The 24,997-nt window shown below is 51.6% G+C and overlaps 11 protein-coding genes across 11 annotated transcripts; 5 read left to right on the top strand and 6 right to left on the bottom strand.

Moving 5' to 3' along the window:
* Positions 1–183: 183 nt before the first annotated feature.
* Positions 184–704, bottom strand: Asppvi_002735 (S24/S26 family peptidase; the record flags this gene model as incomplete). The annotated part of the gene is made up of 2 exons (XM_043298716.1): positions 184–382; positions 448–704. The coding sequence occupies 2 exons, from the start codon at positions 702–704 to the stop codon at positions 184–186; spliced, it is 456 nt and encodes a 151-aa protein (XP_043154651.1).
* A 729-nt stretch (positions 705–1,433) lies between these two features.
* On the top strand, positions 1,434–1,960 carry Asppvi_002734 (uncharacterized protein; the record flags this gene model as incomplete). The annotated part of the gene is made up of 2 exons (XM_043298715.1): positions 1,434–1,743; positions 1,794–1,960. The coding sequence occupies 2 exons, from the start codon at positions 1,434–1,436 to the stop codon at positions 1,958–1,960; spliced, it is 477 nt and encodes a 158-aa protein (XP_043154650.1).
* Positions 1,961–2,889: 929 nt separating this feature from the next.
* Asppvi_002733 (uncharacterized protein) lies at positions 2,890–3,644 on the bottom strand (the record flags this gene model as incomplete). The annotated part of the gene is made up of 2 exons (XM_043298714.1): positions 2,890–3,009; positions 3,075–3,644. 2 exons carry the CDS (start codon positions 3,642–3,644, stop codon positions 2,890–2,892), a joined length of 690 nt encoding a protein of 229 aa, XP_043154649.1.
* Positions 3,645–4,080: 436 nt separating this feature from the next.
* Positions 4,081–5,027, top strand: Asppvi_002732 (uncharacterized protein; the record flags this gene model as incomplete). Its single annotated transcript, XM_043298713.1, has 3 exons — positions 4,081–4,146; positions 4,210–4,302; positions 4,356–5,027. 3 exons carry the CDS (start codon positions 4,081–4,083, stop codon positions 5,025–5,027), a joined length of 831 nt encoding a protein of 276 aa, XP_043154648.1.
* Positions 5,028–5,144: 117 nt separating this feature from the next.
* Asppvi_002731 (M20 family metallopeptidase) lies at positions 5,145–6,404 on the top strand (the record flags this gene model as incomplete). The annotated part of the gene is made up of 1 exon (XM_043298712.1): positions 5,145–6,404. One exon carries the CDS (start codon positions 5,145–5,147, stop codon positions 6,402–6,404), a length of 1,260 nt encoding a protein of 419 aa, XP_043154647.1.
* Positions 6,405–6,459: 55 nt separating this feature from the next.
* Positions 6,460–7,777, bottom strand: Asppvi_002730 (uncharacterized protein; the record flags this gene model as incomplete). Its single annotated transcript, XM_043298711.1, has 4 exons — positions 6,460–6,783; positions 6,848–7,015; positions 7,075–7,343; positions 7,405–7,777. The coding sequence occupies 4 exons, from the start codon at positions 7,775–7,777 to the stop codon at positions 6,460–6,462; spliced, it is 1,134 nt and encodes a 377-aa protein (XP_043154646.1).
* Positions 7,778–11,407: 3,630 nt separating this feature from the next.
* Positions 11,408–11,998, bottom strand: Asppvi_002729 (uncharacterized protein; the record flags this gene model as incomplete). The annotated part of the gene is made up of 2 exons (XM_043298710.1): positions 11,408–11,547; positions 11,596–11,998. The coding sequence occupies 2 exons, from the start codon at positions 11,996–11,998 to the stop codon at positions 11,408–11,410; spliced, it is 543 nt and encodes a 180-aa protein (XP_043154645.1).
* Positions 11,999–12,750: 752 nt separating this feature from the next.
* Asppvi_002728 (putative integral membrane protein) lies at positions 12,751–13,950 on the bottom strand (the record flags this gene model as incomplete). The annotated part of the gene is made up of 3 exons (XM_043298709.1): positions 12,751–13,159; positions 13,227–13,726; positions 13,786–13,950. 3 exons carry the CDS (start codon positions 13,948–13,950, stop codon positions 12,751–12,753), a joined length of 1,074 nt encoding a protein of 357 aa, XP_043154644.1.
* Positions 13,951–14,788: 838 nt separating this feature from the next.
* Positions 14,789–16,399, top strand: Asppvi_002727 (cytochrome P450; the record flags this gene model as incomplete). The annotated part of the gene is made up of 1 exon (XM_043298708.1): positions 14,789–16,399. One exon carries the CDS (start codon positions 14,789–14,791, stop codon positions 16,397–16,399), a length of 1,611 nt encoding a protein of 536 aa, XP_043154643.1.
* Positions 16,400–16,738: 339 nt separating this feature from the next.
* Positions 16,739–18,849, top strand: Asppvi_002726 (putative ubiquitin conjugating enzyme E2; the record flags this gene model as incomplete). The annotated part of the gene is made up of 3 exons (XM_043298707.1): positions 16,739–16,957; positions 17,512–17,835; positions 17,890–18,849. The coding sequence occupies 3 exons, from the start codon at positions 16,739–16,741 to the stop codon at positions 18,847–18,849; spliced, it is 1,503 nt and encodes a 500-aa protein (XP_043154642.1).
* A 751-nt stretch (positions 18,850–19,600) lies between these two features.
* ssdA (mRNA-binding translational repressor SSD1) lies at positions 19,601–23,999 on the bottom strand (the record flags this gene model as incomplete). The annotated part of the gene is made up of 5 exons (XM_043298706.1): positions 19,601–19,640; positions 19,703–20,706; positions 20,768–21,127; positions 21,189–23,815; positions 23,903–23,999. The coding sequence occupies 5 exons, from the start codon at positions 23,997–23,999 to the stop codon at positions 19,601–19,603; spliced, it is 4,128 nt and encodes a 1,375-aa protein (XP_043154641.1).
* Positions 24,000–24,997: the final 998 nt, after the last annotated feature.

Genomic DNA, 24,997 nt, shown 5'->3' with positions numbered 1-24,997 from the left:
CAGCACGTTTCTAGACATAGGCTTGCTCGTTTGCCAAATAGAGGAACCATACACGGAGGAGACAATGTTTTGCTAATAACCTTGTACTATAAGCTCGGCTAATTCCCGTGATGCCCCATAACCAACAGCCATAGCATAGCCACTTGTATATCCATTGAATGTAACCGTGATACGTACAATTGACTAAAAGACAACCCCTGCAATGAGCAATCCAACAGGAATCAACGGGGTATCCTTCACGAGAAGGCTCAGCCATCCAACATAGGGCACATAGCCTCGAACTAATCCAACGACATTCTCCCGATACACGAACCTCTGTCCCGTGGGGTAAAGGCTAGAGTCGTCATGGGCATTGTTATCGCCCTTAGTCAAGATGTGTTGCCTGTATCATGTCAGTCAGTGCTGCTTTGCAACTCTGTCAGTTATAATGGAACGTAAGGTGGGTACTTTAGATTGTTCTCCCCGTTCAGGACCTCGTAAGACACTTGGATAGCCCGGTGCACCATCGGCAGCTCGCGGCCTTCGAACCACACTACGGGAATATCTCCCGCGCGGATTCTCTCCTGGCGATTCCAGAGAAAGATCAGATCACCCCGGTAGAAGGCTGGCTCCATTGAGCCCGATGTAACCACCATGAGGGGATATGCCGATCCAGTGATCACGTTTGTGCCCTTCCATACCATGAACATCGTGCTAAGGGTCATGGCTATAGATAGTAGTTGAGAAAGGAAGCGTCGTAAATCCATTTCCAAATTACCAGACCGCTTGGCTGCCGTAGACGAAGACCTCCTATCGAGGAGCTGAATTTAGAGAAGAATCCGATTGCGGAAGTGATAGGAAGTAAACAGGTCTGAGGACTGTCGTGGAGCCTGCTGTCTCTAAACGAAACAAGGGCCGTAAGGGGTAGTTGGAAGAAGAGAACAAGAGAATAGAGCACGTTGGACAGATTAGAGGATACTGGAAGACCACGGTCCTGAGGAGGTGCAGCCAATACTCAACATCCTATCCTTTCATTTACGAAATTATACTGCCTCACCTAAGGCCACTACTTCCTTGACGATTCATGATTGTCTCTAGTGAAATTCTATTTGTCATGCTTTCGGCTATACTCTAGAGGAATCATACAAGCCCAGCATTATAGTACGTCTGTGGTCCTTGGTAGCTCATTTCTGCCCCAAGTTCCACCACCTCTACATCCTTGGCCTTTGTCTCAATTATGCAATGCAACAATCTGACAGGGTCCAAGGACTCTTCATTCCAAATCTGGGATCCAAAAATGACGCATACAACGAGGTGAACCGCCCGACGTCCTAATCAATGCACCAGCGAGATATAAAAAGGCCTCAGCACCCTGCTTCCAACGATCAAGGACAACACAGAGCTTCACTCAACTTCCATCCTTCCATACAATACAGATCTCTTTATCTGCCATCATGCACGCCAAAACCCTCGCTGCCGGCCTCGCCGTTGCCGCCCTCTCCTTGATCCCTTCCTGCCCTGCGCCCCCTCTAGCCGGCATGATCATCGTCAACCTTGCCGCTCCACTCGCCGGTAACCTCATCTACATCGGCCTTAAGAGCGGCGGCGTCGGCAGCAGGAAGCGTGACGCCGAGGCCACCATCGAGGGTTTCGATGATCTCGAGAAGCGCCAGTCCTGGCCTGGTGTGCCTGACTACAACATTAAGATGTGCCATGATGCCAATGTCGGCCGGACAGTCACTGTTCGGGAGACATCTGACAACTGTAAGCATCTCTGAAGAATCACAGAGCGAGAAAGACTGATAAGTTTGCAGCTCTTCGTGTTGAGAATGTGGCCCCGGAGTGCATGAACCTGGCCACTCTCTTTACTGAACAGGGAACCCCCGTCCCGTGTGGCTCTGCTTGCCTTGACTATGTCAACTTGAGTGCGGACGATAAGCAGAAGCTGATGGATATTGTGAACAATCTCCTTCGAGGCTAAGCAAATTCCTTTTAGCTGATGCTAAGAGGGTACCATCTAAGTCTCTAGCTGTTGGTGTATATAAGTTACACGTCTGAGCAGTCTATGTGTTTGCTTTTCATTTTCTTTTCTTAGCTCGTATCCTCAACAACTGAGGAAATTGACTATGAATATGACCTTCATTTCGAGTTTCTATATCACCTAGCTGTTTCCTAGTTACAATTACTCAGTAATATAATGCCAATCGGGCGAATCAGGCGAGTCAGGCAAGGAAAGAAGGGAAACAGAATGTTAKACTCACAAGGTGATCTCGAAGACTGTGTGGAAACAATGGAATAGTTAGATGGGTCTGTCATCACCGGAAGGCTGACAGTGCCTTTGGTTGCTGACTTGCTGTATCAGACACTGATCCCATTGAAGCAATTCATGGTCTATCTCAAGGTGTATCGGCCTAGCAGCAATGTGCTATATCTTCTACTCCTTATTCGGCAATTGCACATCACTACCAACTAGCTAGCTGCTTCCTATGAAAGGATGTACCTTAGTTATTAAGTTGGGAACACTCCCACTAACATTGGTCAACCTTAGCTTGGCACCTAGCGGCCCAGCTCCTTAGCCAGTGGCCCGTAGTGGGGGCTGAGGGTAAAGCAACAGGTGGCCCGTGGATAGACCTAAGAGAAATGTCTCAGTTTTAGAAATCAAGTCAGTGTTTCCAGTTATACAGTGTTCAGTCTAAAGCCAGTTAGCCGCCTGGATATGGATAATTAACATGGGAGGACTTCATGGAGAAGATCATTTACATAGCCTCAAGATGCTAGCAAATTAGATACTAAGAAAACATTGTAACAGAATAAGGCACGGATATAAAGAACATATAGGCAAAGTGTCTTCAAAACATAAATTTCATCCTCTGATTGCCGACTTGAGATATCATGACTCATGACCCAGGTTCATTCTTTCTTGCTGCTGCCCTCGTTATCCTCATCATTCCTCGAACTGGAGCCAGAATGAGATGACGGTAAACTGCTGTAGTGCAACAGTGTAGCCAAAAGGACTGTGATAACAGAGGCCTAGGCAACAGTCAGACAACTCTCGACCATTGCTGACATCGCGCAGAAAAAGCGCTTGCACTTACCAGTGATAGATCCATCCCCTCTGCAACCTCTACCGTCCAGGTAGGACGCTTGCCAGGCACATAGGCCGAGAGCACGTCTGCGAGCTTGGCGATCATCACCAAGTTACCCTTGTGGTAGACGTGAGTCTTCGTCTTCCATACATTCTGCCCGCGGACTTCGAGGACTGTTTCCTCCCCATCAGCGGCCGGATTCTTGAAGCAGACGTCGAATTTGTCTTTGAAAGCGCTCCACTTGGTGGCGATGGTCGCAATGGGTTCAGAGCCGCGCTCGTCGCCGGGAAGGACGACGAACCAGGTCACGCCGGCTTTTTTACGCTGCAGTGTAAACAGTGGGAGGCCTGAGGCATCGCTGAAGTGTCTTTTGTTACTCAAGGATCCAAAATCACCTTTCACGGAGAATAACTTCGTTCCGAGCGGAGAGTCGTCCGCGGGATAGGTGGAGATTGTGAAGTCGCCTCCGGACAAGCTTTCGCTATGTTGTTTGACGCGAAGGGCCACAGTGTCTGTGGCGATGTATTTTGTGTTGAGGGCAATAGGTAGTTTGAGTGGGAGCAGTTTTGACGACGCCATGCTTTTTGGAATTCGCAGGGACAAGTTACCAGGCGACTGGCTTCAAAGAAACAAGATGACTGAGCCTTATCGGCAGAAGTTAATACTGATTCATGGAGTATGGGGAGGGGAGAGAAGAGTCTAAAAGAATAGTGGGTGTAAATTACCTCAATATCCATCCTTGATAATAACTAGCAGGGCTATGCAGTTAGTGGGACATCCAACATCCTTGGTCCATGTAAGTGGTAGGACATGTCCCGAAGATAGCGCGAGCGGAGAAGCCACCACAGAGTGTACTTTTCTTGGCCAGTGGGGTTCGGGCTGCCAAGGGTAAACCTTGCAGTTGGAGGAGCTGTCTTACTCTTAGTGGCTGGATAGCCTGGTGATCACTCCCTCTCTTTTTCTTCCCCCTGAGGCTCAGCTATTCATCTTCATTGGCTTTGTCTTCAGTTTCCAAATGTCAGGCGAAACGCTAGATAACGATGCCGATTACGGCCGTCTACCATTCGACCTCTTCGTCTTGGTTGGTTCCCCAAATTACAGTCATATCCCATCCAGTACTGTCTAGTCTAACCTCTATACACAGGAACGTTGGGATCATGATACCGCGGAAGACAGTCAGGAACAGTGGGAGCGACTCGTCTGGGAATGGCAGAAGCTGTCGCTAATCGAACGCTGGGTATATCCTTCCTCGCTGGATCAAAATACAAAAAGGCTGACTGTCCTTGCCAGCCGTATCAGCGCCGTGCCCAATCCGAGTCCTCTCCGCCTGAAATCAGCGAGGAGATCAGGCGTGTGCTGGCCACGCACCAGACAGTACATGAGCGTAATTTCAGCCTGGTCAGCAGTGACGGCTGGCAGATCTTCTGGCTGCGGACATGCTACGACCCGGATCTCGCGAGCAAATACGAAGAGATGAAACAGAACTCCAATGTGCCTGGATCGGGCGTCCCAGAGGACAAGATCCTGGACGACCCCGCCCGCTACAATTTCGACGACGGCAGCAAGGACTCCTGGCGTCGGGTGTTAGTCCGCGTTCCTGGCATCACGGACTTCGGTGGCATTATTGACATGGATGGAGACGGGAGTAATTTACAATACAAGAGTGGGCAGAACGATGAGTACTTGGTGCGCCATGCCGAGGAGAGCGAGGAAGATTGGCGGGACGTCATTCGAGCGGAGTTGAAATTCCAGGCTGGTCTTTACCTGTTGGACCGAGAGGCCATCGAGTCTGGACTGATCAAAATCCTCTGGCTCGATGAGCATGGGAATATCGCCTGGGATAACCGGCTGGACCCCTTTACGTCTGACTTGGAGGGGCTAGCAGGAGCGCTCCTCAATGCTACAAGTTTGGTGGAATTGGCCAACTACGACGGCACCCGCGGGGCTATGATTGAGCGCTAGAAGGGCTAGTGATCTTACGCTTATTACCCTTTCCGCTCTAGTGCTTACCCCTCGCTGCTTTTGCCTCGCTCACTGATCACTGAGCTTGTTTCCTTTCCCTATTGCATAGCCCACGAAATGGCACACAATCTATCAGATATTTTGAAGAGTGCTTCTGTAGACTTGACCCCGTATGAGGATCTCTACAAGCATTTCCATGCCCATCCCGAACTTTCGCTCCAAGAAGAATCTACATCTCAAAAGGTCGCAGCCCATCTGTCACAGCTGAACGCTTATGAGATTCACACCAATATCGGCGGCCATGGGCTCGCAGGTGTCCTTAGGAATGGCGCTGGCAAGACCGTCCTTCTGCGAGCTGACATGGACGCACTCCCGGTCAAGGAACTCACTGGACTCCCATACGCGAGCACGGTCACTATGCGCGACGCCGACGGCGTTGAAAAACCAGTGATGCATGCATGTGGACATGACATGCACATGACATGCCTTCTCGCCGCGGCTGAAACTCTTGCCAACATGCGGCATGCGTGGAGCGGAACGCTGATCGTGCTGTTTCAGCCCAATGAGGAACGGGGCGGTGGCGCGCAGGCGATGGTGGACGATGGACTTTACTCCAAGATCCCAGTCCCCGATTATGTCTTTGGCCAGCACGTCATGCGCATGCGTGCAGGAAGCGTTGGCTCCCGGCCTGGGACGATCATGGCTGCTGCTGACAGTCTTAAAGTTACCGTCTATGGGCGCGGTGGCCATGGATCCCTGCCCCATCAGACAGTCGATCCTGCGCTTCTCGCTGCGCATATTGTTGTCAGACTGCAGGGCATCGTGAGCAGAGAGATTGACCCCAGCGACCTCGCAGTCGTGACTGTTGGAAGTCTACAAGCGGGGCAGACCGAAAATATCATTGCGGACCGGGCGGAGATTGGGCTTGACTTCCGGACGGTCAAGCTGGAGACCAGGCAGAAGATTCTTTCTGCTGTTCAGCGTATTGTTGAGGCCGAGTGCATGGCTAGTGGCTCGCCGAAGCCGCCTGTGTTTACTCCAACAAGACGGTTTCCGCCCACTGTAAATGACGAACATGTGGCGTCGCAATTAGCTGCATCTTTTGGACAGCATTTTGAGGACTTTGACGCCGATACACCGAGAACCAATGTTAGCGAAGATTTTTCTACGCTGGGGACTTGCAGAGATATTCCATGCTGCTTTTGGTTCATTGGGGGCATTGATGCGGAACTTTGGGACAAGGCAATGAGAGAAGACAATCACACAGACGAGATCCCTGGGAACCACTCGGCCCTTTTTGCGCCAGTTATACAGCCGACGATGAGAGCTGGAGTGGATGCTCTTTGTCTTGCAGCTTTGACATTTCTGAGGAAATAACTTCATCACCTATGACACCTTTTAGTGGCTCACTGAGTATTATTGACCATCTAACTTATCCCGCAACTGCTGTCCACAGAGCGGTGTTCAAAATACGCGTGATATCGGTTGAACCATCTGGACGAAGGGCGCCATCTGTTTCGCCAGACTGTTTCAGGTCTTCCCAGTCTTGGATTTTGCGCTCAATGTACTCCGCCAGACCCGAAGCATGGAGGATCTCAGCCACGCGGTAGTGGCAGTCCAGATACGCGGGATCAGGCAGCGGGATATCTTCCCCTTTGGCGCATTCGAATGTGACCTTGCGATTACTAGGCAGGAAAAACAGAGGGGTGGTGGTTATATCCGGATAAGTCTTGATGTCATAAACGTTGCGCTCGTCCTTTACAGAATGAAAGCAATATGTGAGAATGATAGGAATAAATGAGTGAATGAGTCAGACTTACTGTCTTGACGAAGGCCATATGGAAACTTCCAACCGCCATGTGCAGGGGAATGAGCAACATCATCCCGTTTGACGGGCTATTGGTCGTCCTGGTCCTCGATCTGCAATTCAGTAGCGCGGGGAAGCACCTAAGCAACACTTCCCCTGGGTCGTAGGCTTCCTTCGTATCCTGTTCTTAGTCAGCTCATGAGATGAGACAACACTGTTGGTTTTTCTAGGAAACAATACCTGGCTTCCCGCCCAGTATGCAAAACTGAACGGAAGGATGTTGGTGGCCTCTAGGAAGTCATGGGGCTCGTTAGGCCTTCCACTATCGATCCATTTCTTTTGCTCTAGCCAGCGAGTGACGCAACAGCGGTAACCATCTCGGCGCAGAAGTTCCTTACGGAATTCGCTCTCCTGGACCTCTGATCGAAGGAGGAGCGTCTCCGTAATCACCTCGGCGTTGGCCTCATGGGGCGAAGCTGTGACTGGGGGTTTACGACTCTCTGCCATCACTAAGATTGGATCAGCATGTACAGTCTGAATTCTTTCTCTCAAGTCATGTATTATCCTTACTTGGGTAGAGAACACCGGTAAGGACGTTGTGGAAGACTTCCCACAACTTTTTGTCATTGCCTGCTGTGACGATGTCTTTGGCCAAAGATGGATCTGGACCGTCTCCTGGAAACCAGTCCAGACAGGCATTCAGGCAGGCAACGACATACTGATCATGTGGTCTCTTTCCTTTTTTATAACGCTTCACCCTCTTCCTGGCGGCGTCTATAACATTCGGGAGTGTCTCGGGCGACTCAGGCTCGGTAAGAACCACGGAGAGTCTCTGCTCTGACGGCTGACGATTGGATTTACGGGCCCGAGTGTGTTTCGAACGTCCCTCCCCAGTGTCCTCAGGAGGCAGCCTAGCTAGTCGGCGAGATTTCCTCGGAGGCATAATTTCAAAGAAGAACATTCCTGAAGTATTATTCGTGGGCTTGTAGGTGGCCGAAATACACTACGCTTTTTGACGTCACATTACACAGCGTGATATGACAGAATATTTGTACCAGGTCCCATGACGAGACAGAACACTAAGTTAGGTGCAGTCTACATGAACCTTAACTTACTGCGGGTGAATGCTTACTGACCCGAAGGCCCGACCTGTACCCGCCCCGAAGCCTGAGCGGTTTCCCAATTTAGGAAGGCTGCACCCTGTAAATGTATGAAAGAGAAAAGCAATGAATTTATGCAGTCATCATGATAAGATTAAGAGTGGGAGTTCATTGACCTTTTATCATGTAACCCCTTTGACTGCTAAAAGAGCAGCATGATAGAGGGTGCCATGGTCCAAGGTATTACTCCCAGGTTGCCAGTGTAAGTTGCACACTGTACTTTCATAACTGTTCTAAATCTGAGACGAAGATAGTCTGTACGTTGCCGCCTGTGTCGTTCGCAACACGCCTAGAGATAAGAGGGTACAGAATGGCCCCATAAGCAGTAATATCAGACACTCCTTGTAGGACTATCCATTCAGCTGTGTTGGGATCCGCCTGTATTCCGCTGGTCCTCGAGGCTGAAGGCTAGGGAAGTGCACTAAAGCGATCAGCGATGCCGACGTCAATACTGCCTCTGCGGCTCAGAGTATTGAGGTCTGGTAGATCATGTCCGTCCGCACGACAGTTAGGACCTGTCCTGAAATCTTTTATTGTGGTGGATATCGTGTCACGGAGCGTTTTGAAGCGTTCAGAGGAGGGGGTGCCTAAGTGCGTCTCCGCACATAACTCTCTGATATGTTTGCGACCCATCATTGATACAATGCCCAATGCCTTGGCGACATCAACTGCTGTGATATGTCTGTTAACTAGATTAGTGAATTTAGGGAGGTTATTTCTGTGATTCTAAAGCTGTATAATTAATATTGCGCAGAATGTTCGTATTGCTTCATGGTGTATAATTCTTTTAAAACCTTGAATCAGCTCTCAGAAGGTGGTCTGAGAAATGAAGGCCCCTCTGTGGGTTCCTTAGGCAGTTGCTGGTCCTGTTTAAGCGGAGTATTTGGTTTGTCCCTTGTCGGGTAATAATAACATCATCGCCCTCAAGAGATTGACATAATTCTGGCATGGAGAGATGGTCCTGTTCCATGTCTTTGAGAGGGTGACCCGTCAGGCCTAATCCAGAGGGTTGTCTGTTGTGTGTCCTGGTGCAACCAGACCCTGTTCCAGAATCTGTACTGTGGACGTCTTCTGTTGAGGCAAACTTCCCTTTGCTGAGAGAGGGGAACATGTTCGCCATGAGTTGGACCTTCTTCCTTTGATGAGCCAGTGTTGATAGGATGTTGGGTGTGGAAGGAAGGAGCAGGGAGCTTAGTTGATGAAATTAACAGGTGCGGGCAGCTAACTGAGGGCAGTCAGGCTTTCTCAAGCAACTTGGTGGAACGACTCGACTGGTAGTATGACTCATAGAGCGTCTCGAAATGTGGTCATTGGTGTCGAATCATTTGCCGCGTCGAGAATGTGTTGTCTGTCTGGTTTGTATGAGTGGGAGGGGAAGAGAAAGGTTGGATCTGTGGGTTGTAGTGGTGTTGCCGTGTCGTCTTCCTGAGTGGAATGTAGATGGCGTCCGATCTTACAAAGTCGTCAGCGCGAAATCCGTTGCGGACGTCGCTTCAATTACGTAGAGATCAGAAGAAGTTGGCGCCCCTGGTCAGACAGGTGACATGCTACCAATTGTAGTGTCTCGGCGAGCTCCTTCGCAGTCTAATTTTCCACCTGATGTCTCTACTGTTCGTGGCTAAGAACGGTATCTGTTTGGTTTAATTCATGTGAATCCAGTGAGGTAAGATGTCGGCAGACCAGGGGAAAGGTTTGTGAGTGGAATGATTAGAATAAATAGTAAATGAGTCAGACTTACTGTCTTGACAAAGGCCACATGAAGACTTCCAAAGGCCTTGTGTAGGGAAACACTATACCGTTTGACAGGCTACTGATTGTCCTGGACCTCAATCTACGATTAAGTAACTTGGGGAAGCACCTAACAACACTTCCCCTGGGTCGCAGGCTTCCTTCGTACCCTGTTTTGAGTCAGTCTGAATTGCGGATAGGGATGGATCTTAGTATTGACTGTAGCACACCTCCTAAACAAAGTATTTCTCGAAATACCTTGTCCAAGCATATCAGTGGTTGTGATAACGGGAGTGGCATTAGGCTGGTTCGCTCATGATATTGACGGAAGGCTCGAGCTACCTTTTGAAGCTCATTAAGCCAGATGCTTTCGGCAAGGGGCCCCAGATTAGCCTGATCAAACCCAGTGTCCAATTCGCGTAGGTTCTGACTTTCGCAAGAAGAGATATTCAACCTCAATAACGAGGGGCTCGTTATCAAACGAGGTATCCTTATTACGGCGCCATGACTATGATCTTCTGTCATTGCAGGCTCTCCGTCGCTGATCTTCTGTCTTTGCAGCACCATCTCCGGGATTCGTCGATTCACTAATATCATTGAGATCTTCACGTCGCCTTCCGACTTCTCTAGCCAGAAGCGGGCGTCCTCGTCGAGCTTCGATTTCCGTTTGGAGAATCTTCTCTTCTCTGTAGCAGCAAGGCTTTTCGTGGAACGAAGCGATCATTGGCTGCAGTTTCCAATGCGTTGCGCATCAGCCAACCACTTCTCCTTATATAGTGGATGAGTCTGACATTCTGGACTTCCATCGAGCTTTCGATGGTCGATTCCTCTCGTAACAGGAAACAGACGCGGCCCGGACGCCCTCGACGGAGGCATAGTAACCTTCGTCCAGGAATGAGACGCAGCAGGCGCTGTCCACGGTAGGTGATACCATTTATCTTCAGTAGCACCGACCCGCAGATCATTCCGCAACGGCTGGCCAGAGAGCAGTGCTCAAAATATAGGTTATGTTGGTAGAACCGTCGGGACGAAGACAGCCATCAGTTCCACCATACTTTTTCATGTCACTCCAGTCTTGATTTTTGTAGTAGACATGCTGTACCAGATCCGCAGCGTTAATGATCTCAGCCACCCGATAATGGCAGTCTAGAAACACTGGATCTGGCAGGAGGAGATTGTCCACGCCTTCACTGCATCTGAATTTGGCCTTGCAATTATTAGGCAGCAAACGCTGAACGTCAGTACCTACATCAGGGTAAGTCTTGACTGCATAAACATTCTGCTCTTCCTTCAGAAAATGAAAGAATCTGTCAGTAGTATGATTAGAATAGACGAGGACATAAGTCAGACTTACTGTCTTGATGAAGGCGATATCAAAACATCTAAATGATTTGTGCAGGACATGAATCAAAATCATCCCGTTCGATGCGGTCCTCAATCTACTACGACATACGCCGGGAAAGCATTTACAAAACACTTCCCACCGCTTTGAGGATTCGTACGAGTTAGTGAGAGCAATACGATCAGAGTTCTAGGGAAAATACCTCGCTTCCCGCCGAAGACGTGTAACTGCAGGGTATGATGTCGGCGCACTCCACGTAGCTTTTTAGCTCATCAGCTGGCAGATATCCATTCTGCTTCCATTTTTTGGTATCTAGATGACCAGTGACACAACACCGATAGCCCTATCGGCGCGCACACTCATCACGGAAATCGGGATCTCGAACCTCTGGTTGGATGAGCGTCCCTGCAAATACGTCAAGATTGGGCTTCCTGAAGTCAAAGGGCGATTCGGGTTTGGAGGGTATGGAACTCTCTGCCATCACTAAGATTGATCAGCATGCATCCTTGGTGATTCTTTTCTCTCGCTTACTTGGATAAAGGAGATAGGTGAGAAGATCGTGAAACACCTGCCACAGCTTTTGGTCATCATTTTCAGCGTTGATGATGTCCCTGGCCACAGAGGTCTGACCTCCTGGTGGCAACCATTCCAGGAAGGCCTTCAGGCAGGGACGGAGATACTCTTCATGCGGTCTCCCTTCATTCACATAACTCTCAACCCTTGCCCTCGCGGCTTCTACCAAATTAGTGAATGTCTCGGATGGTTCCGGCATGCCATTCACTGACTGCTGACGACGGGACTTGCAGACGGACCGCTGCCGGGCCCGAGCGGCTTCCCTAATGTCGACATCGGGAAGCTGCCTAGCCAGTCGGCGGGACCTCCGGGGGGAGGCAGGGTCTCTTTGCCGGCCACATTTCGGACTAGTTGGAGGCATGCTTAGGGTTTGTGGATGTGGAGTACATCAACAACAACTTAAAGTACTGAACTTGGGAAGGACGTAGTATATTACTCTGCTACTTTAGCAAAATCCAATTGAAGAACGTGGCATGTCGTCATGGGTGTTTCCGGGGTTCAGGTACAAGTATGGGGCTATATCCATATAAAGTCATCACATTCACAGGTTATATAGTATGATTTGATAGTGGCATCACAACGCATTATGATATATGAAGCACATACAGAAAAATGGATCAATCATATTCATCTTTAGTCTTGAAAACTCCTGATCAGGTATTTCAAGAAATATCCGTAGCCACCAAGACCATCATACATATTACCATGGTAAATATGATGCTGACTCAGATGCTCAACCTTGAACCATCCTCCTGAACGACTCATCAGGAATCGCGAGTATGAGGAGGAACATCTCATCGTGGAATATTTGGAGTCGACGACGTAAACATCCGGATACTCGTCTGGAGACTCCGTTCATTAAAGTGGGCTCCTTGTGCGAAGAGCTAGAAAAGCTACCGGGGCCAAAGATCTCGTCTGAGTTACTGGACTTTATTGAATTTCTGCTTGTGGTGGATCATACGAAAAGGCCAACAGCATGTGAAGCACTGCGACATCCATATCTACAGCCTCTTGGAGATTCGGAATACACGTAACGAGCAGTTCATTAACATATGACATTATTTGGCCAGGGATTTCTCCCCTGAAGCTGTTCTTAAATAGACAGAGTCCAATCTAGCCCGGAGCCGGTTCCCTCAGCCTCCTAGTCTCACGAGTCAGCGACTCCTCGCTCCCCCCGCTCAAAGAATCCTGCTTCCTTACGCCGACAGCAGCAAACTTCTTCTGCCCCAACGGCTGCAGGCACAACTGGCTCGGGTCATCTTCCAGGCGGTGGAATCCGTCACCGGAAGCGGAGGGATCGGGCTTGGGCCCTGTAGACGGGGAGGAGGACTTGGGACCTGTTCCGTTGGGAGTGTAGACCGATCGACCCAGTAGCGGTCGCATCATCGGGATCGAGGCAAGGATGACGGCGAGGCACGGTTCCAGGCCGCTGAAGATGTTGGCGCGGGGCAGCGTGTAGGTGATGTCGGTGAAGTCCATTGAGGAGAGCACGGAGATCCGGAGGGCGCTGATGATGCAGGTGCTAGTTGGATCAGTATCAGAATACTAAATAGCAAGGGAGCGGAAACGTTGAACTTAAAGGGCCTTACACTACTCCCAATCCAAAAACGGTAATCAAGGTCACCTTCTTGTACGTCGCCATCTGTAGCTTGTACAGCGATGGCATCGGCGTCACGAGCACGGCCACATCAGTAACCAGATTGATCACCCCCGTCACCGTGAACGAGGTGACCTGGTCTCCGCACGATCCGCCGGGGATGGTATGATCCCAGTTGAAGGCAAAGGGCCGACAGATGAGACACCCAGCCAGGATTGTCGCGATGGCCCATGCGACGATGACGCCGATGGTGACCCAGGCCATCCACACGACCCGCACGACGGGGAAGATTTTCAGATACAGCAGCAAGATCGAGATTTTGGTGCAGCTGAGGCTCAGCACCCATGTGAACTGCAGCGGGATGATCAGTTGGAGCAGTTTGGTGACGGGCTCCATGCCGTAGACGGCCACGATGGATGGGACATGGTCGAAGCCGATGCCCGCTTGGAATACGCCGGTGATGCTGATTGACTGGAGGCCGACGGCGAAGAACTGGGAGACGGAGGATGTATAAGTCATATGTAGACACTATAGAAGGGGCTTCGGCGTACGCAGGCGGCAATGAGGAAATAGTCACTCGAAGTCCATGGTTTATGCGCAATATGATGGGCCAACAAGCGCAAGGACACTGCGACGACGGCCAGGATCGAAAAGGTGAGGGCCACAGCAAGCACAGCCCTTTGGTCCCGGGTCTGGATAGGAAAAATCACCGTCATCTCTTAAGAGACAGGCTGCGAGGAACTGGCAGACATGGAGAGAAGGCGGACTCTATGTCCTCATCAGAGAATGTCCAGGGTTAAATGCCATGGGAATAGAATTATTGCAGGGATTAGATATAGGATTTTACTTCCCAGGGGCCAGGCCCACTTTCCGTGCTTTTGACATTGCTTCAGGCTTGTTGATCACAGATATTGACCGTTGACAATGGGAGCATAAGACAGGTACGCTCTCTACATACCACACCACTACTGCTAGAAGGTCGCGGTATGTCGACTCGAGCAATCCGTACAATTGCAGTAACATATCACAACTGCGATCTGAAATTATGAACGTCTCCTAAAGAACAACCAGAATATGCAACTTCATAAGAATAGGACCCTGATTTTGCATACTCTATAATGCTCGGCGCGGTTCCGTCATGCCCCAGTCTTGCTTATGGCTTGGCCTGCCTCATGTCATGAAAATAACCTTTCCATATTGGCGGGTCATTCTGTCTTTCTCTTTAGTGTCGTCTCAGGGAGCGAGATCGGCAGACTAAGTCAAGATAATTGCTGAAATCTGAATAATGTCGGAGAAATGCCGGTGAAACCTTTGCCAGCATCGCATTGACTAAGTACTAGATCAAGGACTAGTCTCATGCATCCTAAGTCGAGCTATCCAACCATTCGACTAAACAAGGCGTCTAGACGACCATTCTAGACTAGAGAATAGTTAGTAGGGTGGTTAATAACGTATCCAACAAGCTCCTCCCCGGCCAACTGCCGAAACCCTGAAATTGACAGCACGGTTGCCGTACTCCTCCACAACTCATCTCAACCATCTATTGACCTCAGTATGGCTGCCACTGCTGTCGTGGTTGTCATCGCTATAGGTCTGTCAACACTGTTGTATTTCAGCAGAAAGAATGGCAGCAAAAAGACCAAACACCTGAAACTCCCTCTTATCGGCGACCTCCATAGTTCGCCCATCGAAAAGCCCCTGGCAAACTGGGACTCCTGGGCCCGACAGAATGGCCCGATAACAGTTCCCAGGCTGTTTGGGATCATCCCAATTGTCGTGCTCAACTCGTACGAGGCTGCGACGGAGTTGTTCAGCCGCCGCAGCCAGTGGTACAGCAACCGTCCGGTCTCGGTGAGCATGGAGATGATCACCGGCGCTCCGCCAGGCCAGTCTCGCTTCACGCTGATGCACGACTACGACGACCATCTCAAACTGCACCACCGCATCCTCTCGCCCAGTCTCGGCGCCCTCGCCGCCCCCAAGTACCAGCCCCTGACGGAACTCGAAGCCAAACAGCTACTAGCCGACCTAGTCGACGCCTTGCAGCGATGTCCAGACGGCACCACCATCAGCACCGACACCATCTACCCACTGCTGGAACGCACCCAGTCCAGCGTCATCCTAGCGCTGCACTACGGCCTGCGCATCCCGCACGCCGACGAGCGCATTCTGCACGAGATCATCGACATCCAGGTCCAGGTCACCCACCTCGCCGCCAATCCCGGCCTACCCGATCTCATCCCGCCCCTGCGCCACCTCCCCGCCGTTCTTTCCCCCTGGAAACGCGCAGCGGACCGCCTCTACGCCGCCCAGGTCGACCTCTACATGCGCCTCTTCCATTACGGGAGGGACGCCACCAGCTGGAACGCCACGAAGCAGGCCATCTCCACCGCGGGGAAGTACGCCCCTGCATCCTCCCAAATCCCCGACCTCGATCTCGCCTTCACCCTCGCGACCTCCATCCAGGGCGGCATGGAGACCTCCCCGCGCCAGCTGCTCTGGCTCTTCATTGCCGCACTGCACGATCCGTCGTTTGTGGCGCGCGCGCATGCCGTTCTCGACGAGGTCGTCGGCCGTGACCGTCTCCCGCGGTTCTCGGACCGCGCACGCCTAGCCTTCATCGACGCCGTCGCCCACGAGCTGTTCCGCTGGCGGCCTATCGCCCCGGGATCCATCCCCCGCCGCGCGGACCGGGACGACGAGTTCCAGGGAGTCAAAATCGCAAAGGGCGTGACTATCATGGCGAATGCGTGGGCCATCGGCCGAGACGAGCAGGTCTTTGACCCTGCGCTTGGGGACCTGCACGAGTTTGTTCCTGAGAGGTGGTTGCGGGAGGGTGAAGCTGGGGAGGAAAGATTACGGAGTGACCTTCCAGTGCCGGTGTTTGGGCAGGGTCGGCGGATCTGTCAGGGGAGGAGGGTCGCGATTGATGGGACGTTCATGCAGGTTGCTAGTTTGCTCTGGGCGTTTGATATTGACCTGGAGGATGGGGCAGAGCCGGTTGATCCGTGGGAGATGGTCGTGGTGGGATTCATGACTATGCCCCGGGAACGGAGGTTCAAGCTCAAGCCTAGAGGGGACTGGGTGTTGGATGTGATCAAGAGAGAGTGGGAGACGGCGGAAAAGAGTCTGGACAAGGTCATGGGGACGAATGATGTTGAGTGATCAGGAAGGATTGATTCACGACTGATTGATCTAGTGTTTTTGCTGTGCTCCAGTGCCATCATGTTGACAGTCAACCGCTCCGTCTCAATGATCTACCACTCATGGACTACTGCTTGAAGTCCGCAGAAAAGTTGAGAGCATCATCAGCCTTACTCGTATACATCCTCTTACTAGTACTCTGCGACCCTCGTCTAGAGAACTTCGGCATTCCATTCGGTGAGATACTGTCCACGAAGGGAAAAGAATCTTGACGCTGTAACACCACTGCTCGCAGAGCACCAGAAATCCATCAGCCACAACCCAAGATATCGACAAATAAGCTGCGCATTCATCCCAGCAATGCAACCGAGAGGGCATCAGTCAGGAACACTTCTTGACCTCGACGACGTCAACAATAATCTGCAGGACTATGTCCGGAGGCGGCTGATGCTAGACATAGTAGACCAGGAGACATGTAAAATCGGTGAACAGGCCTTCGTCACTGCAATGCTCCAAAAGCAGGACGACTTCGCTTCTTCATACTGGTTTATTGGAGGCCCGGAAGATGTGAAATACACTGTATGTTATTATGGATGGAAACTTGCCATGTAAGGGGAAGCTTTATATGACGAGTCGGATGCCAGTATATATGCTATAGCGGCAGTTGATCTCTCTGCAATGCGTTGCTATCCGAATGAAATCATACAGCTGGCAATAGTCAGAATAACCAGGCAACTAAGGCAGGAATCAATTACATTTCCTAAAACGCGAGTCGCGTCGCGTCTGTCACGTGACTATATCTCCCCATCCATTCCTTGCCACTTTCGGGCTAGTGCGGCCATCAGCTTCGCATCATCAAAACAAAAGACAACAATGCAGAGCTAAAAGTGGTGATTGGAAATAACACGGCTGCGATCGGCACTCAGTCTGGCTTCAATAGACTTCTCTAGCCTTTTTTTCACTTTTGTGAGGCTCCAGTCTGATCACTGACCGAGATCAATTGAGATCCCCAGCCCAGCCCAGTCTGATACCTAGGTGAAGATCACCGGAGACGAGCAGACACAGAGGCAAAATGGTCAGTTCCAATTGACAAAATCTCCAGGAAAATATTAAACCAGACTGACGCCTTTTAGCGCTCGTCCTTCCGCCGTCTAGCCGCAGATCACGCTGCATTGCACGAGGAACTCCCTCCAAACTACCTTTTCCCTACCGAAGAATCATCCGATGATCTGACCCAACTCACCACCCTGCTGGCCGGTCCGCAGGGCACACCGTACTCCCAAGGTCTGTGGCGATTACACTTGAAAATGCCAGAGGATTACCCGAAGAGTCCGCCCAAGGCGACGTTCAAGACCCGGATATGGCACCCGAACGTGGAGGAGTCGACCGGCGCAGTGTGCGTGGATACACTAAAAAGGGATTGGAAGTCGACGTTGACGTTGAAGGACGTCCTAGTCGTGCGTGCTCTACTATTAAATCAGGTCAATCAGCGGCTGACTCCCCTGGACTAGACCATCTCCTGCCTCCTCATCTACCCTAATCCCGATTCCGCGCTCAATTCCACGGCCGGCGCTCTCCTGCAAGAAGACTACGATGCGTTCGCGCGCCAGGCAAAGCTCATGACATCGATCCACGCCCCCGTACCACCAGATCTGAAAACCGCAGTCGTGGAGGCGAAATCGAGGGGCGAGGAGGCCGGAACACTCATCCCAGAGCACGAGGGTACCCACGGTCTGCGATCACGCCCAGGGACAAGGGTGCAGTCCTTAACGATGAAAACGAAGAAGTCCACGCCGCAGCCATCGACCCACACCAACGCTGACGCCCACGACAGCAACCCAGAATCAGACGATGAAAGCGAAAGCGACGCAGGAAGCACCCGCCCCTCCACCTCCAAAGAAAACGACCCATCCCTCTCCCCCTCCCCGGTGAAACTCGCCCCTCCCAGCCCCCGCAAAAACACCCACGGCAAACGACCCCTCTGCGACCTCACCACGTCCCTAGACCCAGACACAGAGGACCCCAATCTCACACCCGCACCAACAACAGACAAGCCACAAATGACCACTTCAGAAAAGAACATCGCCGCCAACCACGCTCCACACCGCCACTCTTCCCCACAACCGCAACCGCAGAGAAAATCCCCGAAGCTCTCCCTCCTCGACAAAGGCGTCAACGCCTCAGCCCGGATCCGCGACGACGTAATCATCATCTTCGAAGACGCCTCGGAACCTTCTGACCTGCAGTCCCATCACAGCAACGACAGCAAGGAGAATCATGCTGCGCTCAATGCCTCCAAGGGGATGGGCCTGTCCGCACGGAAAAGCCCGCACTACCCATCTTCGCTCCTCGCCCCTTCCACGGCGATTACGTGTCCGTCGGCCTCAAAGTCCAGGGCGGTGTCTGGCTCGCGGAAGGTCTCGTCCTCGAGCATGAAGGCGAAGCCTCGGATGGGGATCCGCAGGTTATAGGGCCGGTATATGTATGCGATTTCTGGCTACTTTTGTCGATACCACTGCGTGCTTCTGTGCGTCTCTGGGTTTCTCTGGTCTGTCTTGGCGTTGGAAAGGGCATATGCGACGCATTGGGACATGGTGGTGCTCATTTCTGCTAGGGATGAACTGCTAAGGTGCTAGGGGTTTGCGATTTCTTCCATCTTTGTATATCTTCTCTATCAGCGACGCATGCGTCGAACTTAGTATAGCAAGCATTGTGCTTCTGGCATAAGGACGACAATTTAGTCCATTATAGTCATCGTATACTAATGTTAGCCAGTGGAAAGTTAACTACTAGAGCCTTCCCAGCGTCTGTCGGCAAGAAGCTAATCAAAGCCATCCGAAACCGCCAATAAAATAAGCTATGCAACTATTTAACATTAAGAACGTAGACAAATTCCCGCCGAGGTCTCACCTGCGGCCAGCTCTTGAAAGATGCTGTCGCGTAACTACCACAATTACGCTTGGTCCACTCATTCGGGTCACTTCAAACACTCCTGAATTCCCCCTAGGTTACCACCCACACACCTTTGCAATCGACGTCTGTTTGAAGCAAGTCGCCATGTAGTTGCGCTGTGCAATAGTATGCTGACAGCTCCAGTGGATAGGCAACTGATGGAATAATGCATACCCATACTCGAATCGATACTAGAGCCATAAAGACCTGAAGTATAAACATGCAAGTATATTCGAGTATCCGAGTAAGTGACCTAAAAACTCTTCGCCTTTACAAGGCATATGGGTTGACGGAGCGAATAGTGAGACAACTAGAAAAGAATTATGTTAGTAAGTACCCGAGATGATCGAGAGCCACTGAGGGACAACTTACGGAGGGCTCTTAGTCAAGTCAGTCTTGAGAATGATGGGAACCCGCGTCATCTCGGTCACATCCTGAATATACTCTCCGTCCTCCTCGCGGAGCTTGAACAGTTTGAGGTATTTCTCCTTGTTGGTCAACTTGGCTTCCGGCACGTCGTTGTTGCTGCTTGGCATCTTTGGATCGGACCGAGTACGGTGAGGAGTTTGCTGAACATGGCCATTACGAGTCGGTGAAGGTGGCATGCTCTGGGTTGTGCGGTCAGCAGACGAGTTCAAAGAGACGCCCGCAGCCATCTCGGTGACCTCGGAGATGTCGTCGTCATCGTCGAAAAGAGCATCCACGTCATCGGCAGACATGGTTCCAGTCTCAGTCTGCTTGCGAATCGCCTCATCACGTTCGCGCGCACGCTCTCTTGCAGCCTCTGCTTCACGAGCCGCGGCCGCAGCCTGGGCAGCGCGGGAGTTGGCAGGTCTAGGCCTTTCGTCCTCGGGAATGTAGGCAGAAGAAGGAACGCCCTTCTCCCAGTACAGCTCCAGAACACGAGTCTCCTTGCGGTACTCGGCCTTCTTGAGAGGTAGTTGATCACAGTGGACCCGCTTCTCGAAACCAAACTCAGGAATGAGAACATCGAAGGCCGACTCGTAGACACAGAGAACGATTCCCTCACTGATTAAGTCGCCACCGATCTCTTGTCTCTTCTTGTCCATACTACGGCAGGCCTCAATATGGACGCTCTGCTCCTGCGCATTGTGCGCCGAATCCTTCTTGGTATTGCACAGATCCGCTGTCTTGCTCAGAGACTCCACGTCATCTGAGAACTCAATTGCACCATTCGACAAGACGGCCTCGAGCTGACGGTGAACGATAATATCCGCATAGCGACGGGACGGGTTGGTAAAGTGAGTATAGACGGGTAGGTTGAGGGTGTAGTGATGGCGCTGCTCATCCTGTACAGTGCTAGCCACATAGTATTTCGCACGCTGCATCGCCTTCAACAAAACAGTTTCCATACCCTAATCCCGGTCAGTAAGCCAGCCGAATAAAGTAATGTCCGTAGCAAAGTCGAACACGAACCTTCCGCAGATCATCATCCTGTACTTTGCAGAGGCTGCTCTGCAGAGTCCCACTGCTCGAATGGTCAAAGTCATATCCGAGGCGATTCATCCTGTCAATGAAGGAATGAAGGCGGCGTGAGTTTGGCGATGGTTGACGGCGAAGGAAAGCCTTATCGGGCATGGCGGAAACCAGTTTTCGGGCAACGAAGAAGTTTGCCTTGTGCCTCAATTCCTCCACCAGCTCGCGTGCATCAGTAGAATCGAAGACGTTCCGTTCTACAGGCACATTCTCATCATCCAGTTGATGCAGAAGGCGCAGAGGCGGCGGGTTCGAGACACGATTGCCAAACCTAGCTTCTCGAAACTTCTGGGTGATGGCCTATAATCCATATCACATTAGTGCTCAGTCATGGAGAAAATGAGGATAAAGTGTTACCGACATTCAGAGTCTGAATGGTGTTGGCGGAGATTCCGGCAACGGATACATTGGACTCCCCCTTGATCGCAAAATTAACCTCCTCATAGCTCAGTCTGCCTGCACTCTTGACGATACTCTTGCCGATCCAAACATCTTCGTCGACGGCGCCGGTTTGCGGGTCGGCAGTGAATACAACGCTGACCGTAAGGCGATCCTGTTCCGGAAGGAGAGAGCAGAGCTCCGTAGAGACTCGCCGAGGCAGCATATTGACCAGTCGATCCATGAGGTAGACCGCCGTGCCTCGCTTCTTTGCTTCCCGGTCAACCAGAGAGTTTGCCTTCACAAAGTGGGCGATATCAGAAACATGAATACCAATTTCGACCTTGCCATCGGCAAGAGGCTTGATATGATAGGCATTATCCAGCTCCATGGCTCCGCTTGGGTCAATGGTAAAGGTGGTTTCCGAACGGAAATCCCGACGGGACTCAAGAAGCGCATCGCCTTCGCTGGCGACGGACCAGTCCTCCCAGCCGATGCTCTTCATTACGGCATCCGAGAACTCGTCGGCACCAAAATTGTTGTCCCGGAGAAGAGCATCTGTTTCCACCTTCAAGTCACCCATTTCCCCGAGCTGTTCCACGAGAGTACCAAAGGGATGAAGAGAAGTGATTGGCCATCTCTTAATGCAAGCGACAAAGATACGGTTAGCATATTCCTGATGCTTCTCCACGAAATCGCGAGGCGCCTGCTCAGTAGGGATAGCGATGAGGGGGACACGCTTGTCGGTAGGCTTGAACCACACGATCTTCGGTTTTTCCTGTTGACGATCGTGCTGATGACGGCCGTGACCGCCATCTCTGGCCTGCCGTTCAGCTTCCTGCTTCTCCTTTGTGGCCTGGCTGCTAGGCCGAAGGAGCCCCAAAGTTCCGGAGAACATTTGACCGGCAATACGCTCAATGACAGCAACGATGTGACCTGCATAAAGAGGCTTCTGTTCATCACTGATCTCATCTTCCTCGACGAGGAGGAGGCTCTGGCCCTCGACTTCAACGTCGTCATTCTTCTTCTGTGTCGGTCGTTGGCGCAGACTGCCACGACGCCGGATGCTGCCATCGGGTCCAATTTCCTGGCGATCGCCATTGGCACCGGAGTCCGACCTCGATAATTTATCCGTTCCTGCGGTGCTGCCGGAGCGAGCATCTGTGATATCTTTACGTTTCTTCTTCTCCTCCTTTTCTTTCTTCTGAGACCACACCTCGTCAACGTCCAAGAGTTCAACGGCAACAAAATCACCCTCGAGCGCACGGTTCCGGTCTTTGCTTCCACAGATGAAGATATCTGCGTCCAGATCCGGAGTGGTCACATAGGCATCGGAACGGTTCTTTTTATTGACTCGAAGAATACCAGCAACCAATTGACCGTTGCTCAGAAGAGCGGGCAGGTTCGCCTGAGGCAAATAAGGAGTGAATAGGGTTTTGCGCTGCTGTTGCTGTTGCTGCTGTTGTTGCTGAGCAGACAGCTGTGGCGGAGCGTGTTGGCTAGCCTGCAGACCGAGCCCTTGACCATTCAATTGACCGTTTTGTTGCTGCAGGGCTTGGAGCTGTGCCAGTTGCAATGGGCTTAGCTGCTGGCCAGCGCCGAACATTTGAGGTGGCGCCATAACAACCTGGCCCTGAGGCAACTGGATAAGCTGGGGCTGGGCCGGATATTGAAAGGAGCCGAGAGAGCCGATCGATTGGTTGATGGACGCACGAGCGCGGTGGCCGGGCTGGAAAGTGCTACCTTGCTGTCCGAAGCTCTTCTGCTGGTCCTGTGCCTGATTCTGGTTGTTAGGCTGACGCCAGTTACTGTCGAAATTTCTCGATGAGGTGCGTGCATGGCCGGGCTGGCTACCACGTCGTTGGTTCTCAGACTGCCCCCCGATGTCGCTAGATTGCGGAAATTGAAAGCCACCCATACCGCGTCCGGACAGCGACCCGCGGGTGTTGCCGACAGCGACGGATTGACTGCGACCATGGGCGCCAGCCCGGATGTTGCCGGCGCGGTGCAGACCAAGCCCCTGGGGAGGTTGTGGTGTGCTCGCGCTCGGCTTATCCTCGGAGCCTGATAGGTTCTCCGAGCTGCCCCCGGCGCCTGGGGCGGGGAATTGAAAACCGGATGCTGTTCTCTTTTGCTGAGCGAGCTCCGCGGCCTTTTTAGCTTCTGGTAAAGCGAGCGAATGACGACGTTGGTGACCACCACCTGGAGGCCCCCGATTACGACMGTGGTTATTGTTTTCCTTCTGCTGAGGGTTACCCTGCTGGGCGTTGTAATCAGTGTATCCGGAGGCGCCTGAGGACGGGGCAGGGGGAGGGCCCATTGGCAGACCGGGAAGTGCGGATTGATTGCGTCGATGCGAGTGCTGACTAGGAGTGTTCATGGGTACGCCAAGCTGTTGTTGAGCTAGCTGGGGAAACTGGAAGGCGTTCATCTGAGGGGAAACGCCCGCCATGGACGCACCGCCCTGAAGCGAAGGAGAGAATGCAGAAACCTGGCCCAGTTGCTGTGGCTGCAATAGTCCCATGTTCACATACTGTTGGTGTGTCGCCGCAATTTGTTGTTGTTGCTGCTGAAGCAGCTCAATCTGTTGTTGGATGGCCAGTTGTTCCACTATTGTCAAAATCGAATCGTCAGCAAATAATTGTACACGAAAAGATAAAAGCGGAGTTGATTCTTCTGGATGTCTGTCAAACATACTCATGAGAGGAGTCAGCTCAGAGGGACTTCTCCTGTGAGCTATATGGAGCTTGCGGCCAGCGGGGCCGGGGACCCCGGATTGGCCCTGTTGATCCATCTTCTCAGAACAATGAACGAACTGATATTGTAGAGTTGAGTCTTCCACGCGAGGTCTTGCTTTGAATATAAGGGAGAGTTCGAAGGCGACTTATTCACTTCTGTGGGGCTACCCGCGATGAAAGCCGACCGTAGGAAGCTCGGAAAACGACAGGCAATTTGTACTATACTAACCAAGACGGAACAGCAAATTAGTATTAGGAGACAGAAAGGATGAGTAGATGTAAAAAGAACAACAAGAGGAAATTCAAAGCCTGATTTGGCTGGGAGTGAGGAAGATCAAAAAGGAGGGGACCACGGAAGCTGTGACTGGGCCCGCGAGAGTGACATCAACGAAGACCGCAGCTATCAAATGGAAGGAACAAGCCAGTTGGAGAGTGGAAAGCGGCAAGGAGCGGCAATCATACGAGGACAGAACGATAGAAATCCGACGGGAAGCAGTAAGGAGTCACTTTGCGAAGAGTCACGACTCACCTCTGAATGACAGTCCAAACTAATGTAGAATTCTAGTGCTGGAAGAATGACGTCTTTTTTCTTTCCCTCGTTTATCGTCCCCCTTAACGCATGAAGCGGGAATACCTTTTCATATGAAGAAAGCGGTGACCAGCTCACAATCAAATCCCTTTACCTCTCCTAAGTCGACAAGAAAGAGGATTGAGGAGGGTTTAGCGCAGACAGGTGTCAAAGGTCGATGCTGCTCAAAGAGAGAATGAAGCTGTCGACAGGCGAGATGAGGGTGGAGAAGGACCGGACAAGTGGAGGGAAGCTGTTTCTCAACCACAACCACAACCACCACAAGAGGATAACAAAAAGGGTGTCCCTTTCAGTTAATCCCTCTTGGAACGCTCCTTAATTTCCTTTCTCCTTTAGTTATATATTTTCGGCAGTCTGTTGAGAGTATATTGGGCCTATTTGATGGAGATTCCACAGCAGCGATCGGAGTCTCACAGAAGAGACCGGATTGGGGAAGGGAAAAGGGGGGGAAATTGATAGCGAAGC

The sequence above is a fragment of the Aspergillus pseudoviridinutans genome, assembly GCF_018340605.1.
Source record: "Aspergillus pseudoviridinutans IFM 55266 DNA, scaffold_2, whole genome shotgun sequence".
Taxonomy (NCBI): Eukaryota; Fungi; Ascomycota; class Eurotiomycetes; order Eurotiales; family Aspergillaceae; genus Aspergillus; species Aspergillus pseudoviridinutans.
Note: the sequence above shows the minus strand (reverse complement) of the source record. Positions and strands in the feature narration are given on the sequence as shown.